The sequence below is a fragment of the Anser cygnoides genome, chromosome 3 (assembly GCF_040182565.1).
Source record: "Anser cygnoides isolate HZ-2024a breed goose chromosome 3, Taihu_goose_T2T_genome, whole genome shotgun sequence".
NCBI lineage: Eukaryota > Metazoa > Chordata > Aves > Anseriformes > Anatidae > Anser > Anser cygnoides.
In genome coordinates this window covers 32,205,578-32,221,828 of record NC_089875.1, presented here as the reverse complement: position 1 = coordinate 32,221,828, position 16,251 = coordinate 32,205,578, and the positions used below count along the sequence as shown (strand labels likewise).

Below are 16,251 nucleotides of genomic sequence, written 5' to 3'. Positions count from 1 at the left end.
GCCCAGAAATTGCTATCACCATTTCTTACTTTGTCTCCGTACTGCATGATTTCTGTCTTTTCCGGAGAATAGGGGACTAAGTGTTTTGGAAGGAAGGTGAAAGTCATCATTAGATTCCTGCTTCTGATGTCAGCTGAAATGGGAAGGTACTTGGTTTAGCTTCCTATTGAGTAATGCAGCTTACTGGTTGATCTTTGGACTAGGAAGAGCACAGGAAAATCCCAACATTGTTTTAAATTATGTCATTAATCACAGTCTGTGACACACACCACTTTCCTGCGCATGCCTTCTTTTTGGAATGACCTCATCCAAACAGTCCCAGAAAAAATTGCTCTGCCAACGAATTTAGTAAGGGATTGTACTTAATTGGGACAATGTGATTTTTGTTCATTTCACATTTTTTTCATCTGTTCATAAGAGCAAGCCAAGACACATAAAGGTTGTAGTATCTTGTATGTCTTGTCATAAGAGCAGGTGTTCCATCTGAAAGTAGGTTTTAGGGACCCTTTGTTCAGCTGCTTCTTAAGGATGTTTTCTTTAGTCAGTAGAGCTCCATGCCTTGAGAAAGGTATTCATCTTATGCCTTGCCGCAGCCATGAACTAAGGAGAACAGTAAAACCATGTGCATTATTTTTTTATTTTTGATTTTTTTCCTTTGTGTGTGTGTGCACAAAGGGATTTGGAAGGAATGGCTAGGGCACAGCGTGGATTCACAGAACTGAACCTTGGAGGTAAAGAGGAGCAAGGAGAATTTAAACCAGTCCTCCCATAGTATAGGCAAAGATCCACTCAGCTTTTTAGTCCCAGGCAGGGTTAGAGAAGTGCTATAAAGGCATCAGCTTTGCATTGTCTGATAACAAATTGAGGTTGTGCTTATTTGTGTTCCCAGGAAATCCTTAGCAACTCTTTTAGCCATGAATGTGCTTATTCCAGTCTTTCTTTGCATTCTAGAAGTATTACAGAAACTGAGCTAACTTTTAATCTTTCTATAACCAGTTTAAGTAACAAACTGCTTGAAGTAACCTACTAAATTCCTGCTGCACAATGTGTGATTCCACTATCTAGCCTAGAGGCAGAGGGGCTTATCCTCCTATGATTTGTTAGGGTAGACAAGATGATGCATCCAAAGAATGTGCAGTCAGACCTGTGTGAAACTTGGCAGGCCATCTTAGAAGGGTTCAACTAAACCTTGTTTTCATTTTTGGTGTGCATGTGTTCCTGTGTGTGCTTGCCCTTACTCTGATATTCACTTTGAAATTCAGTTTTGAACAAAATCCAAACCTCAGACTGAAGCTTTGTTGAAAGCACCAGGCTTTGCCATGTTTCTGGTCAAACTGCTGGCCCAAATAAGCTGAAAGTTGGCAAATCCATCAGCATAATGAGCATAGCTTTCAGGTAGGCCCTGAAAATTCCTGTGTGGTGTGAGGTGTAACCACATGTGTCAAGTCCATATTATCCAGGAGATATATAAGTATGTCTAAGGTTTGTCTTGCTGGTGCAGAGACATTAACAGAGATCACTGAAATGTTGGGAGTCTTTCAAGATGGTTCTTCCCCACCTGATGGATATTAGGAACAGCATCTCACTTATGAATAGATAAGAGAAAGACAGCACACTGGGGAATACCCAACAGGGAGAAAGAGGGGCTGGGTAAAAGCTCCAAGATACAGACTTAATAATACAGACTTAAGAATACTTAAGTATTCTTAATTTGTTATACATGTGACAATTGTTAACAATCTTTTCATTTCTTTGAGATAACCATCTACATTATGCTGTTTAGGACATGGTCATGGACATATTATTCTTGATTACATTTTGGTAGATTCAAATTGAATTCACATGGGTTTGTATTCAGGCATTCTAAAAAAAAACTGCATCTACCTGTACGACCTGCTAGAGGAGGCAGGAGGTGAACAGAGTTATCCTAAGAAATGATTTGCAGCCCATTTCATATCTTTGCATCCCCATTTTTAATCCAGGAAACTCAAAATGAAACATTGCTAGAATTATTGGTTTGAACAGATTTGTATAACTCCATCAGTTTCTGTCGACTTGTCTAGCAGGCTGTCTGTATGGTCTAGTTTGAATTTCCGCTATATTATTTCCGTACTCAGTTTCCATGATCTTAATCTGAAGAAAGGTAAATTTTATACTAGAATATGGTAGAAAAAGAACTCCAGTGATCTCAATAGTCAAAATAAACCTCTTCCAGTGTAGGCTTAGTCATTTGTGATTAGGTAACTGAATAATTCTATATTTCCATAATTTGTGATGTTTTTACAATACATATTGCTACTGCAGGTTGACAGAGGCCCTTCTCCATCCTTAATATACCTCCTCAAACGAAAAGCAAACAAACAACAACAAAAAAACACCAATGCAACCAAGGCCATTATAAGAACCTTCAGAAAACATGTGCCTCTTACATATATGTGCCTTTGCATACATCATGGGATCAGAGTGTGAAGTCTAGACTTCAGTCAGTACAGCTGATAGTTGCAGTGGAACTGTGCTAGTGTTTTTTCTCTCTCTCTCTCTCTCTCTCTCTCTTTTTTTTTTTTTTTTCCTTGAATACCTGGGAATTAACCTGTGATCTTCAAGCTAGCCAGCTTTTGCAGATGCTGGGATCACAGGGTTGAATATCTTTTGAATAAATAAATTGCCTTTCAATTGTTTTTGTTATTTTCCCTACCTGCTTTTTCAGGTTCGTGACCAGGTTCATTGAGCTGGATGGCCTGAGCTGTTTGCTGAACTTCCTGAAGAGCATGGACTATGAGACCTCAGAAAGCCGTATACACACATCCGTTATAGGGTGTATCAAGGCACTGATGAACAACTCCCAAGGACGGGCTCATGTCCTGGCTCATCCAGAGAGTATCAACATCATCTCCCAGAGCTTACGGACTGAGAACATCAAGACCAAGATTGCTGTGCTAGAGATCCTAGGGGCTGTCTGCTTGGTACCAGATGGTCACAAGAAAGTCTTGCAAGCCATGCTTCACTACCAAGTCTATGCTGCAGAAAGGACAAGATTCCAGGTATGGGGAGGATGCTTGGACATGAATAGCCATCTCTGCCAAGGAGTGATTTTTAGAGTGCACATATTGCAATATTGCTAGGCAGTAAGAAGGCAATATTTCTCATTGTGTTTTAGGAAAAACACTTCAAATAGATTATCATCTTCCTTTTTTTTTTTTTTTTTTCTCAAGACCCAATTGCTTGTCATTAATACTGATTTATAATCTCCTGTATTTTACGTTAGAATGGGGGGTTGCTAAGTTAAATGAAAGCTGTTAATCTGTTCATACTCTAACCTGATGCCATTGGGGTGCTAATCATTTTTTTTGCCCTGGAAGCTGAAGCCACAGAATTCCAGGAGCCTCTGTCCTGATTTTAAACTCCTTTATTTAGTAACACAAGAAGTGTGGATTAAATAATGGCAACAGTGGATTAAATAATGAACAATGGAGCACTTAAATTGTCACTTAATAATCAGTTACAAATCATCACCGCCTATCAAATGCTGGCTCAGATATCTCCTATTCACAGAATAGAAGGGAAACTCAATCTCAGAAACCTTTGTATGTCACTAGATTATTGACAGGTTTTTATTGTGGATACTGCTGGCTGTTCTTCTTCCTAGTGAACTGAGCACCTTTACAAAAAGATGCAAAAGAATCTGTTGCTGTGTATGAACCTGTAGTTCCTAAACTTTGGGGTAACCTCACCCATTTGCTACTCTTTCTTAGGGGAAATGATAAGGGTGGTGTTGGACCAATAGGCCCTGGATCCTGGTCTGTGTCAGTCATTACCTTCTACCTCAGTACCTGTTGGTAGATTTTGGGGTACAATGAGCTCACAAATGTAAAAGTGAATGGAGAACAATCTGTGCTCATGAACAGTAGCTGCCAATGTTTGTCATTAAAACTGAACACACTATGAGATTCAGTGGCTGTGACTCAGATCTTCTGTGCTGCTGTGTTAGCTTGCCCTTGTTTGACTGAGTGAGTCTCCTTAATAAGTTCACATGGGAGATAGATGCTGAGTTTACTCAGTGCCTCCTGTTTGAGTCCTCTGTCTTTCTCTCTTTTTAAAATTGGCTTAAAATCTACTAAGTGACAGATAAGTCATTTCTGGGCAGGTGTGGTAGCACACATCTTATTGTACAGCTGAGCTTTTGAGGAGTCTAGTGTAATGATTTGCAGGTGCTTTTGCAAGTCTGGAGACACCAACTCTCACATTCATGAAAGACTAGTTTGCATCAATTCTTTGTCCAAATTATTTTCTGTTAAAAAAAAAAAAAGATACTTTCTCTTCTTTTTTCTTTCTTAAAACAACAAGAGCAAATGATTTAGCAGGAGGGTTGCATTCTTGTTTACAAACACTTGTGTCTTGAAGCTGGGATTTTTTTCCACTACACTCAGTGATAGCTTGAGTTTTAACAGTTTTTCTCATAATTTTTAGGAGGTAAGCGTTCATCCAAAGACCTCCTCCATTCGTCTTCAGTCATTTTCTTCTAACAGAGGCGATATTCAGAACACTGATTGAACAAATGTGGTCATGGTCTTCCTTAGATTTTAGTGGAAGGTTCTCTGATACTCTAGGATTTGTGAGTTAAGAGAGTGCTATATCTCTTTGCCTCTTTCCATTCAAGTGTTTGGATTTGTTGTCCCACACCTGTATCTCAGAATGGTCTTGCAGCTCATTATCAAGAAAGAAGCATCCATTGTAACTCCACTATGGCAGGCCAACTTAAGGAAGGGATGAACTGACTGCTTATCCTATGCCTTTCTGTAAACTTCAAAGATGTAACGTACAATGAAGGTGTAGACAAGCTAGTGAAAGCCTCTTTTTTCTTCATCCTAGTCCTGAATGTAAACTTCGTAACCTAGACTTTTCAAATACTAGAAGAGCTCCTTCAGATTTTAAATCAAACTCTTTTGGGAGATATTTCCTGTATCTTGAGCAATTAGCAATATCAATCAGTATATTTAAGTGTCCAAACAGCATAGAGCTTGCAGCTTTAGGTTAACTCTGACCTCATGGTGCTGAATAAAAATTGTGGGTTGTATCGTTCTAATTCCACTCTGTTTTGTAAGAATGAGGAAGCGAGGTTCAGAACTATTTACTGGCAACCATCTGAAACATGACCTTGTGGGTAACTTGCTGCTGACAGCTTTGGATTGAAACACTGTTTATTTCCAATTTGCACATGTTCAAGTGTGGTGGAGTGATGCACAGATCATATATTTAACATGGTACCATAAAACGTTGCATGTTCAGTTGAATGTCAGAAGCTGTTGCTGCTCAGTTTTCTAAGCACAACACTTACTACCTGGCACAGGCAGCCAAGAGTAGTCAGAGGCACCAGCAACTGGTAAATTAGTAGAGAAGGAAAGCTGGGACTTCATGTGTGGTTCTTCCTACACTTGCATCATTGCCTGTGTGTTGTTACAACTCCTTTTGTTTTGATAGGGAACTTGCAGTTTTATATTTGTGTTTCTACAGTCAAAATCCAAATTACAGTGAGATTCCTGTGTGATTTAAACAACTGTAATCCCAATTTAATTAAATTGCACTAGGTTACACCAGCTGAAGACACCACTATTACACCACTATTCTAAAACTGTGCTGTAATGTTTTGGAAAGGTTGTCCTTGCTTTTTGAGATGTTCTTTTTTTAAAAAAAAAAAAAATTGAAGTTAATGGAGAATATAGATAGTGCTTCATGTTCATAGAACTTCTACCACCTTAACAAAATTTCACATTTGGCTCTGAGTTGGAACTCTGATGTAAAATATTGCTTCTTTTTAAACTGCCTTTATGGATTTGACTGAAATTTTCAACGCAATCCTTAACTTCCAAGACGAGTCACTTTACAGATATGGCAGTAAATGCCTAAATACCAGAGCTTACTCTTCTTTGAAACTTCAGTCTTCACTTAAGCAGATGCCTTTGAGTACTACAACTTCACTCTATATCTCCACTGCTCAGTGTGTTCACAGGGCCATCACGAGCAACTTTCTCTTTGTACTTGTGACAAGACTCTGTAATCTGTGACTGAATTTATGTTGTGGCTATTCCTATTTTCTCACATTTGTCATAGCTTCTTGCCTGAGCTGATCCCTTTGCCTTCTTTAATTTTTGACCTTTTCTTTATGCTGCCCTTCTGCCTGGAATAATTCTCCTTTACATGTCCAACAGGCAGTCCACAGTTCCACTTTTAAAATATTCATTGAAAACTGTCCTATTCAGGGAAGTATTCCATCTTTACTCAAATACCACAATAATATAAAGACATTCCTTAAATCTCATTCCTGAGGCAATTTGGGAAAAGCTCTGCCTTTGCTTCACCCAATTTTCATTTGAAATGTGCTTATTAGCCTATAAATCCCGCTCTGTCCCTTAAAGAAGAAAGATGAAAAAAAATTTGGAAAGCCAGACCTCAAAGCAGAAATAGTGGAGTCAGTAGGATGTGCCCTTGGTGTCCTCGCTGGGATTCTTTTCCATCTGATGTATTCAAAGTTGGTGTCATTCTGTCACTGGCTCGCTGTGTGACCATGAAAATGTCCCTTCATCTTGAGTTTCTTAGGTGCTTTTCTTGCGAAGGTGAAGTTCTCTAAAATGCTACAAAAACTGAGAATGAAGAGTCTCTGAGTCATTCATGTCTGCATTACCCTACGTGGAATAGAATAAAATAGAATAGAGTAGGTCAGCTGGAAGGGACTTTCAAAGATCATCTAGTCCAAACTGACTGGTTTTCACTGTGAAAGGAGCACAGTCTTACTCTTCCCTAATTTATTGCCTTTCTGATTATTGCTTTTCTGCTTCCCCTCATTGCTCGTGTGGAGTGAATGCATACTGTTATGATGTTGTAACATGTACTTTTTAACATGCCACATTTTGAGTTAAACCAATGTTGCAAACTCATAGTGCTGTAGTGGCCTAGAAAAGTATTTCAGGACATGCCAGTACCCTTCCAGCCTGGCTTGCTGTCTGAAACACCCATACAGCTGCGGCCCCTTTGGGGAGTAAGAATTTTCCTTTTAGTCTGGAGTGAACATAGATGTTCGATTCAGACCGAAAGGAGCTGATTTCACTTGCTGGTGAAAATATTAACTGGGCTGCTTTGGACAGAACACTCTTGTTTTTCCTCCTTAATGCTACTAGAAATTGTAAAGTTTAAGGTGAAGGAGTAAAGGAAGCTTGATATTGTCGGTCAAAAAGGTGGAGATTAGGAACTTTCCTTCCATAGCCCCATTGCCTGGTTTGCATTAAGCACCATCAGTACAGAGCATGTTCTGTAGAGAGAAATCTGATCAATTTGGAAATGTAGTAGAGGAGTTAAAAAGGAACAAATTAAAACCCTGTATTCCCACTTGAGTTGCTTCTGCCCCTCAGGGCTCATCCAAAGCCTTTTGAGGTTTGCTGCAGATTGAATGAAATCTTACTGGATGTCAGTGATGAGGAATAATGAGATTAAGTGAGGAAAGTTTTGCTTAAATAGTAGGAAAAACCTTTACAACCATAAGATCAATTAGGCCACAGAACTGGCTGCCAAGAGGTGTGGTGAAATCTTTTTCACAGGAAATGTTAAAGTGAAGACTTGAACCTTAGCCATTTGCAAAGGGTTAGAGATACTGGAATTTGGCCATAGTGTGGGCGTAGAATCTGATCTTTAGGAATTGCCTGACCTCGTAGTGTTTCCTTCCAGAGCTGAACAACCACATGAGGATGCGCTGTTCTTCAATGAGTGTATTGCAAGCTAGAGCTTTCGTTGCTCTTGCTCTTTGGCTTGCCCCCTTGCCCCTGCGTTCTGCTCCTACTTCAGCCTTCTGAAATAGGAGATAGAAAACTTTAGCTAACATCCTTCAGCCTCTTGATGCTGTCATTCAAGTTGTTGCATAGATTCTAGTGTGCTCCGAAAAGTCTTTAAGAATATATGGTAGGAATGAGGCCTATGAAGAAAACCAGCAAAACATTCCTTTGTTTTGATGCTTTTATAGTAATGGCTGTTTAAATTATTCCAAGACGTGTATGCTTTGTATTTCGGTGTCAAATCTGACAGTAACAGAACTAAATACTCTCATTTGTTTCACTTCTGCTTATTTTGCAAGTTGAAGAGTAAAATTGGGGATGTGGGGGGGGAGTTAAGGACTGCTTAATTAGTCTCCTGTTGCCATTGTCAGAGAGGGACTGGAATGACCACCAGTCTGACTCAGTAGGCCATTTCTTGTATTTTTATGTAAGACTCACTCCCACTTCTAACAAACTTGGGAGAAGGTTTGCTCTTTAGTCATAGCATGACTATTGGGAAATCATGGACATGGTGGAAGCTTAAATTCCGGGAGAACAGACATACACAGGTGCCGTCTGGCCAATTTAGAAGATGCAGGAAAAAGGAGTTTATGAAATCAAGTGAGCTTGATAGTGAAGTCAACCAAACTGTGCTCAGATATAAGAACAGCTGTTGGTAGCATTGTAGGATAGATCAAAATATTTTTACACAAAAACAAGCAAAGGGTTCACATGAAGCCAGGAAGGCTTTCTTTCCCCAAGGGATGTCCAGGAGGATATTCCCCCTGCTTCTTGAGACATATTTCCATGGTGATGTCCATTTTCTACAGGAAGCAAGATAGACCTATGAAACTGATGACTAGCATGGGAAAGATTTTGCTATGAATGAACACTTTCAGTAGCCAGGGACAGAAGACTAAGTAAAGGAAAATGAACTTCTTTACTCAGCATCATAGCTTCAAGATGTTATTTAGATGTATCTGCTGAGCTGAACACTAAGTTATTTTTGTCTTCATTCTCCCTTTATGGCCAGAACTTCTCAGGAAGAGTAAAAAGAATTCCATCTTTTCTAGTGCATCAGCAAAACAAACATCAGTGTGGCATGTTTATTATTAACGCTGGAATGAGATCCATACAATTGAATTGACAGAACTTAAGTGGAATTTGTTACTCTTCCAGTAAGGAAAATCATCCTTAGAATTATGAACTGATCAGAGAAGATCCTGAAGAGACGATTCACAATCATCAGCACAAAGCTATAAGTAGAGTTGCTTCTGTGGCTAATCAGTTCTTACATATAACCTCTTCAGTAAATATTCAGTTGGAATTAATCCTAAATTGACTGCATAGAGCAGAGGCTACCAACATTATTTGCTTAGTCTTTTGCTTTTTTCTCCTCTCTTCTGTCTCTTGATGTTCACAAGATTATGGTGACCTATTTATATGTATGTAGAGATTAGACCAACAGTATTTCTGTGCTAAATATCTCCTGAGTGCTAAATACCTCTGCTATTTGGTTAATAGGGAGACATAACAAGGAAATATGAGTTTAACTGCACTTCCACTTCAGCTCTGTAATTCACCTTTAAGCTGCAGTAAGCGTGGACCTGGGGGTATTCCTGTTATTTGAAAATCCTTAAAAGGAGCTTACCAAGAGGCAGGTAATTGTCTCCTTCATGTGAAATGGTTGTAAGTGAAGGAACAAAGAGAAATCTTCCAAGAAACCTTCCAAATAGGTTTTATTCCTATAGACAAACAAAAAACGGCATTTCTTTAGATTTTTTTCCGTTTCTACACAAGTGCAATCTATCCTGCTGAAATCCAAGAAAACTGAAAATTACTCAAGTGACGTAAGTAGAAGGGGTCTATGAATCTGATGATACTTTTCTGCATGTATAAACTCCCCATCGTATTCCCCATACTGAGTTAACTGATGAGGACACATATCATTCTGTTGCTTTCTTAGATCATGTTGGCAGAAACTGTAAAGGGCATCTGCTTTTCCTCAAATAGCTTGTTTAAAAAAACTTTTTTTTTATTAGGGTCATGTGGGCATTTTATTCCTATCACTATTCTTCTTTAGTTATTAGTTATTTAGTTATTTAGTTATTGTGGCACGGCCAAGACTGCTAACAATCTTGCCTGAAAAAAGAAAAAAAAGTTATTTATTTAAGCAAGTGTGTAGCAAATCAGAAGATGACTGTTTGCAGATCCCATGAGCAGTATGCAAAATGGTCTAAGGAATTGTATCATCTAACCTAGTCTATTGTTCTGTTTCAGACATTGTTGAATGAGCTAGACCGAAGCATGGGGCGATATCGAGATGAAGTAAATCTCAAAACAGCTATCATGTCCTTTATCAATGCTGTTCTGAATGCTGGGGCTGGTGAGGTGAGTCACTGCCCTAGAAATTCCATCTCAAATGTCATGCTTGAATTAATTTACCTTGGAAAAGGCTAGCAGATTATGTCACAAATCTTGTGTTCCTGAGTAGATATAGTTTGTGTAAAATAATGCTTAATTGTTAAGTTCAGTCTTACAATGTCTTCATATTATTTCATTCCCCCTCTCTTCTAATTCTTCTAATATAACATACATCACTGAAATGATTGTGGTTTTTGGTTTTGTTATTTTTCTTTAAGAACTGCAAAGCATTTACCTTCTTCATATCAGCCATTTAGAAACCATCTTGGTTTACCTTCTGAAATGTTTTGAAATGTTAGTATGTTTTGACTCAAAGCCAAACTCAAAACATCTTAATTTAAAAAGGTCAAAGGCTTTCAGAAAAGTCAGCTTGTTGTTTTTCGTTCATTAACAACACTTTCTTTTGTGTCTGGAGAATAGTTTAAGCTGATTTCGTTTCACTAGAAGTGTTACTTTCACTTTTTTTTTTTTCTGGTTAAACCACAGTAAACAACAAGCTTGTAAGAGCTCTTTCTGGGAGTGTATTTGGCTCTATCTGCAACAGCCCTGTAAAGTCCTACTGAGTAGGTGTCATTTAGCGGAGAATATGGTGAACTTATGACAAATATCTATAAAAACTATGAGGATGAACTGCAGTTCTGTTCATCCGTAAACAGAAGGTAGATCTCTAATTGACTAGCAAGGCAAGCACTCATAACTTTTGTTCTTTTTGGGACATGAAGTGTGCTATCCTTGTGACTGGCCTTGCAGAACTCATTGTAGATACAGGAGGACAGTATTTTTAAGAGAAACGGAGGCAAAGACTTTAATTTTTTTTACTTACTTTACTAGAATCCTGTAATCATCCTGTGTATTTGGTGTCAGGATAGAGGATATTAAAAAACGGAAGTAGTAAGGATTTAAGAAAAATTTTTTAGTGTGATTAAAAGCTTCTGGAACCGTGTAACTTGTTTTCCCCCACTTTATAAGGACAATTTGGAGTTCCGATTACACCTACGATATGAATTTCTAATGCTGGGAATTCAGCCTGTTATTGACAAGCTCAGAGGACATGAGAATGCAACACTTGACAGGTAAGACATTTTCTGAGAACTGTCGTTTATCAGCAGAAAGAAACATTGATCTCCTATATTTGGGTTTCAGATTTAAGCACAAAGTTGTCTCTGTCTCTCCCTATAACTGTCTCCCTTTAAGGACAAATCTCCTTTTTGTCTTTAAAATTAAAATCAGCAGATGAAGTAGGAAACACACATACTAAACTGGAAGTGGCTGTGACAAATTTCATGAATTGTTTTTCTTCTAAGCTGAGGATGACAACCAGAATGAAAAAAGATGTTGTAATTCATTTCTTATATAGCAAAAGTGGAACAAAAGCCTGTCCTGGTAGGAGGGAGATAAGCCAGTTCATTGATTTCATTGAGATTGAGTATGTGTGGACATCATGCAGGTTCTGGGTTTCCAAGATTTTTCTTTAACCTCACTCGTTTTCATGGTCTATCTTGTAACACAACCCCCCAAACAGTAGCACTGGCACAACTGTAAAAGAAAAGGAACCTGTGGTGGGCAAAGGGGTAGAGATGCCAAGCAGGCAAAAGAGGAGAACAGGTAGCTATTTTAAATGTCTTTGCTACTGCAGAAAATTTAACATTGAATGGCACCTTCAAATTACTGTGCTATAGATAAATGTTTTCTTCACTGAAACTCTACTTTACTGGCGACCCAGGTTAAGGTCACTAGCAGTTCCATATTTTGCCACAGTAATTGAGGCTGCTAGTGACCTTACATTTAAATCTTTCACAAAGCCACATGCTGAAATAATCCTAGAGCAGGCAATCTGAGCAATTTGACTGAGACACCTCAAGAAGCTAAAAGACCCAATGAACTATTGAGGAGCCTGGTAAAATCTATTTGCTTAACAAAATGGAACATTTTAAAGTGTAATGGCAGGCAACCACGGAAGTCTATGTTTTCCTGTGACTACATTAAGCTCTGTGGAGAGGGACAGACCTGCTCTCAAGTCATACTTGGTGGCAAGTGTGCTGCTGTCCCTTACTGTCTGCTACGCCAAGCCCCTTCCTACAGAGCAGGGCTGGTCTGTAGGTATCTAGGACTTTCTAGGTAGAAATGTCAAGTTTGCCAAAGTATATGGTGAAAAAATACTACTCAGGCCTATGTTTGCAGCTTTTAAGGAACCGTTTTCTCAAATATCTGCCGTTAGGAGTTGCTATAGGGTGATGGAGCTATGTTTGGGGGCATATAATGCTTCTGGGATTCTGCATAAGCACGAGGTTAGCACCAACTGCCTGTTACGAAGAGGGACCTCGCATCTTTGAGCAGGGGGGAGGCTTGTATCTATGTATTAATGCTACAGGGAAAGATTGCATACAGTGCTGTGCCTGTGTTTGCTGAAAAGCTGGAACAATTAATGTTGGTTTTGGTCTACAACATTATAACCAAGAAAAGAATCTGTTCTGTATGATTCCCTGTTCTTTTGGCTAGTAACCAGGACGTATAGAAAGAGCTTAAGATCTTAGGAACTTGTGGATCTTACAAGTTGTGATGAGAATGGTACAAAGGTTTGAGAGTATCCCAGATGTCTGGATTATGTAGGCTGTATGCCAGGTCAAGAAAGGGAGATGTGCCACAGCCTTTTTCCACATCATCTGCTGTGCTCTGGTCTCTGTGAAAGATAAGTCCATATGCCTTGGTCAACTGCATCTCTCACCAGGTACCCCAGATCCCACCAGAAGCATGCTGCCGTGCTTATCAATAGGTAATGGAAAGGCAGCTGCAAACTCTGCTGTTTATCACAGAATCATAGAATAGTTTGGGTTGGAAGGGATCTTTAACTAATCCACTGAATGCATCTCTACTCCACCACATAAAAGAAACAGCTTGTTAATGTTGCCTGACATGGCATGGACTTTCTAGATGCAGCTAATGTTTCCTAGTTAACAAGTATGGAGTGGACTTTCTAGAATGTATTACCAAAGTAGGCATTGCATTCATCGCAAGTGGAATATCCTTTTTCAATTGTATGTTTATTTTTAGCCACTTTCTTCAACACAGTGACTTAGCACAAGGATTAAAGTACATTTTTACCTCAGCTGGTCATTTCTTTTGGCCTGTTATTGGCCCCCATGAGTTGCTTTGCATACATATTCCAACGCTTTATGTAAGAAAGGCTTGCCAACTTCTAAGTGTTGCTTCTTCTATGGTGGCACACTTAGTTTAAGTCTGAATTATGCCATGACCATTGGTGTTTTTTGGTTTTCTTTTTCTATTTTCTCTTAGGCACTTAGATTTCTTTGAAATGGTCAGAAATGAAGACGACCTGGAACTTGCCAAGCGGTTTGACCTGGTAAGATTTTCTATGGTGTACCTGAACTTGCCAAAGCTGAACATCCTTTTTGTATCTTTGATGCAACTTCCCCTTGTGTTCCCTGAAAGCAATGGTTGGGTTTGGTACTGAGGGTGGCTGGTACTCTTGTTTTCACTGTTTCTCATGTAGCAAGTAGGTGGTCTCTGATCTATGAGCAATTAAAACAATGATCACAGACAGGGATTCTGCAGTGTCTTTGACAAAGCTGCCTTTATTTTGTTTAGCCGAAGGTTCAGGAGCAGAGGTGGTTATCAACACTGTTATGCATGTTTTCAGTCCTAATGATCAAGATACATTCTAACTTCAGACATCTCTATTACAGGAGTATGGGTTCTTTACAGGGCTTGGGCTCATTTCTGATGCTTTTCCCATTAAATCACAGGAAATTCGTGAATGCTACCACCTCAGAGACTGTGGAGAGAATCAGTATTTTAGAATGGGTGGAGTTTGAGATGATCATAAAACAAGGACAGTTTCCACAACCTCTAGCAACAGTAAGGGGCTGTAGGGTCCAGAACAGTTGTAGTTTCCTCTTTCTTTTGAATCAGTTCCTGCCAAACACTGATACAGACCAACAAATCCTTCCCTGCTTATTGTCTCTTATTTATGCCACCAATTCCTTGGACCCAAAGGTTCTCATAGAGTCATTGGATGGTTTGGGTTGGAAGGGACCTTTAAAGATTACTTAGTCCAACTTCCTTGCAATGGGCAGCAACAAGAATCTTTCACTAGATCAGGGGGGTTGGAATTAGATGATCTTTAAGGTCCCTTCCAACCCAAACCATTCTATGAATAATTGTTGCTCAAAGCCCGACCCAACCTGATTTTGGATGCTTTGAGTGATGGGGCATCTTATTTATTTATTTATTTATTTATTTATTTATTTATTTATTTATTTTGCTTGCTCCAGTACAGCTCTTGGTGTCTTGGTGGCTCTATGTGACTTTCTAACCACCTTTCTAACCCTTTGCCTTGGGGATCTTTTCTGTTCTGGAGTAGGTCAATGCATATCTCAAAGACCCATGTGCAAGCTCCTCACTGAGATTATAGCTAGACATTGCAAGAGACTGCAGAGGTCCAGTTGCTGGGAACTTGCTTGTCTCCATGTTGGTCTGACCTTTCACAGTTAGTCAGGTTTTCACTGTGCGTGTTTTTTCTCTGACTTGTCCTTGCACTGCCTTCCCTCACTTCAGATCCACATTGATACAAAAAGTGCCTCTCAGATGTTTGAATTGATCAAGAAAAGATTGAAGCACACAGATGCCTATCCCTATTTGTTATCCATCCTCCAGCACTGCTTGCAGATGCCATGTGAGTACATCACAGTTTTCCAGAGGAAGGGGTGTTGAAGAAATGGGTGCAGTTTTGGCATGGGTGCAGGGTCGCAGTTACCAGGACACACACTGCTTTTGTCCTCCATTCAGAACTTGGCAATGCCTAAGGGACTTAGTATCTTGCACTGATCCCATCCAGCAGATTTTGTCGCAATACTTAAAGCATCAGCTTCACTTCTCTGCACTTTCAAATAAAACTAAGTAGCTGGAGACATTCCAGTTAGTCACTGACAGAGCTCTTAGTGACTTTAAATTAGGAGCTTTAAAAAAGAAAGAGCCCTTGTGCTTCAGATCAGAGAATTCTCAGAAATAGACACCATTTTGAATGTTAACAAAATGCAGTGAGGAATTTTTCTGGTGAAACAATACAGTACTGAAAGCTTTTCTTTCACTGGGAAAATCCACAAGAAGTCTTTGGGCTGCTGTCTTGTGGCAAAATATCAGTAGAGGGCTCCTGAACTCAAACTGAAAAATAACATTGGCATTTGCTTTCAAGAGAGGTGATAGGAATCTACTTGTTAACTGTAATAAAGTAATTCGGTCATGTTTCAAGAGTGTAGCAGCTGCGTGAAAGCATAGCAAGATCACCAAAGAACTACCTGCCTTAATCCTCTTAGGTATCAGGGGCTGGTTTTGGTTACTTTCAGCCATATTTGAACGTTCAAACTGAGAAGTCAATGTAAGGAAGAAGTATGCAGTGAACTTTTTCAGGAGGTAGTGTGGTATGTTTTCAGGCACTGATTAGGTTTAAGTACTGCCATGCACAAATTCAAGCAGTTGTTTGTCCCAGTGGCCTCCTTGCTATTACCATTTAAGACAGTACTTGAGCTTTGGGTATTGACCTGGAGTGTTTTGTGGCAGAAGAGTTAAGTCCTTCTAGGGTAGGACAGAATTGTACTGGAGCAATTTAAAATAATTTAAGGTCTAGGTTATGTAGCTTAGGGAGCTAAAGTGAATTTTCTGTTCCTCTGGCTCTTTTATTTGACATCCGTAGGAGCAGTCCTTTTTGTTCAGTTTCTGTTCTTTCTCTCCACACATTTTGATCGTGTTTGTATGAACTTTTTGTGTTAGTTGAGTTTCACTGATCTGCAGACAACTGAATAACTGAGTACGCAGATAGAACATCTAATTGTTTTTATAGTGCTTGGTCACGATATTACCTAGGTGCATAAAAAAAAAAAACAAAAAAAAAACACTATCAAGCCCCATAAATTTCTGAGTAACAGCCATCATAATCATGGCAGAATCACTTCTAAATGTGTCTAAAGTGCAAGCTGGAGCTAGTCTGTCAAAAGGATTGCACAGCCTGAAC

General features: G+C 39.2%; 1 protein-coding gene across 10 annotated transcripts in view; it reads left to right on the top strand.

Moving 5' to 3' along the window:
* DAAM2 (dishevelled associated activator of morphogenesis 2) overlaps positions 1–16,251 on the top strand; it is a 209,414-nt gene that overhangs the window by 140,674 nt on the left and 52,489 nt on the right. For all 10 annotated transcript variants that reach the window (XM_066993828.1, XM_048080087.2, XM_048080081.2 and 7 more), the window contains 5 exons: positions 2,708–3,041; positions 10,080–10,190; positions 11,193–11,296; positions 13,518–13,584; positions 14,799–14,916. In XM_066993828.1, the coding sequence (XP_066849929.1) occupies positions 2,708–3,041; positions 10,080–10,190; positions 11,193–11,296; positions 13,518–13,584; positions 14,799–14,916 (734 nt within the window). The remainder of the gene's footprint in view (positions 1–2,707; positions 3,042–10,079; positions 10,191–11,192; positions 11,297–13,517; positions 13,585–14,798; positions 14,917–16,251) is intronic.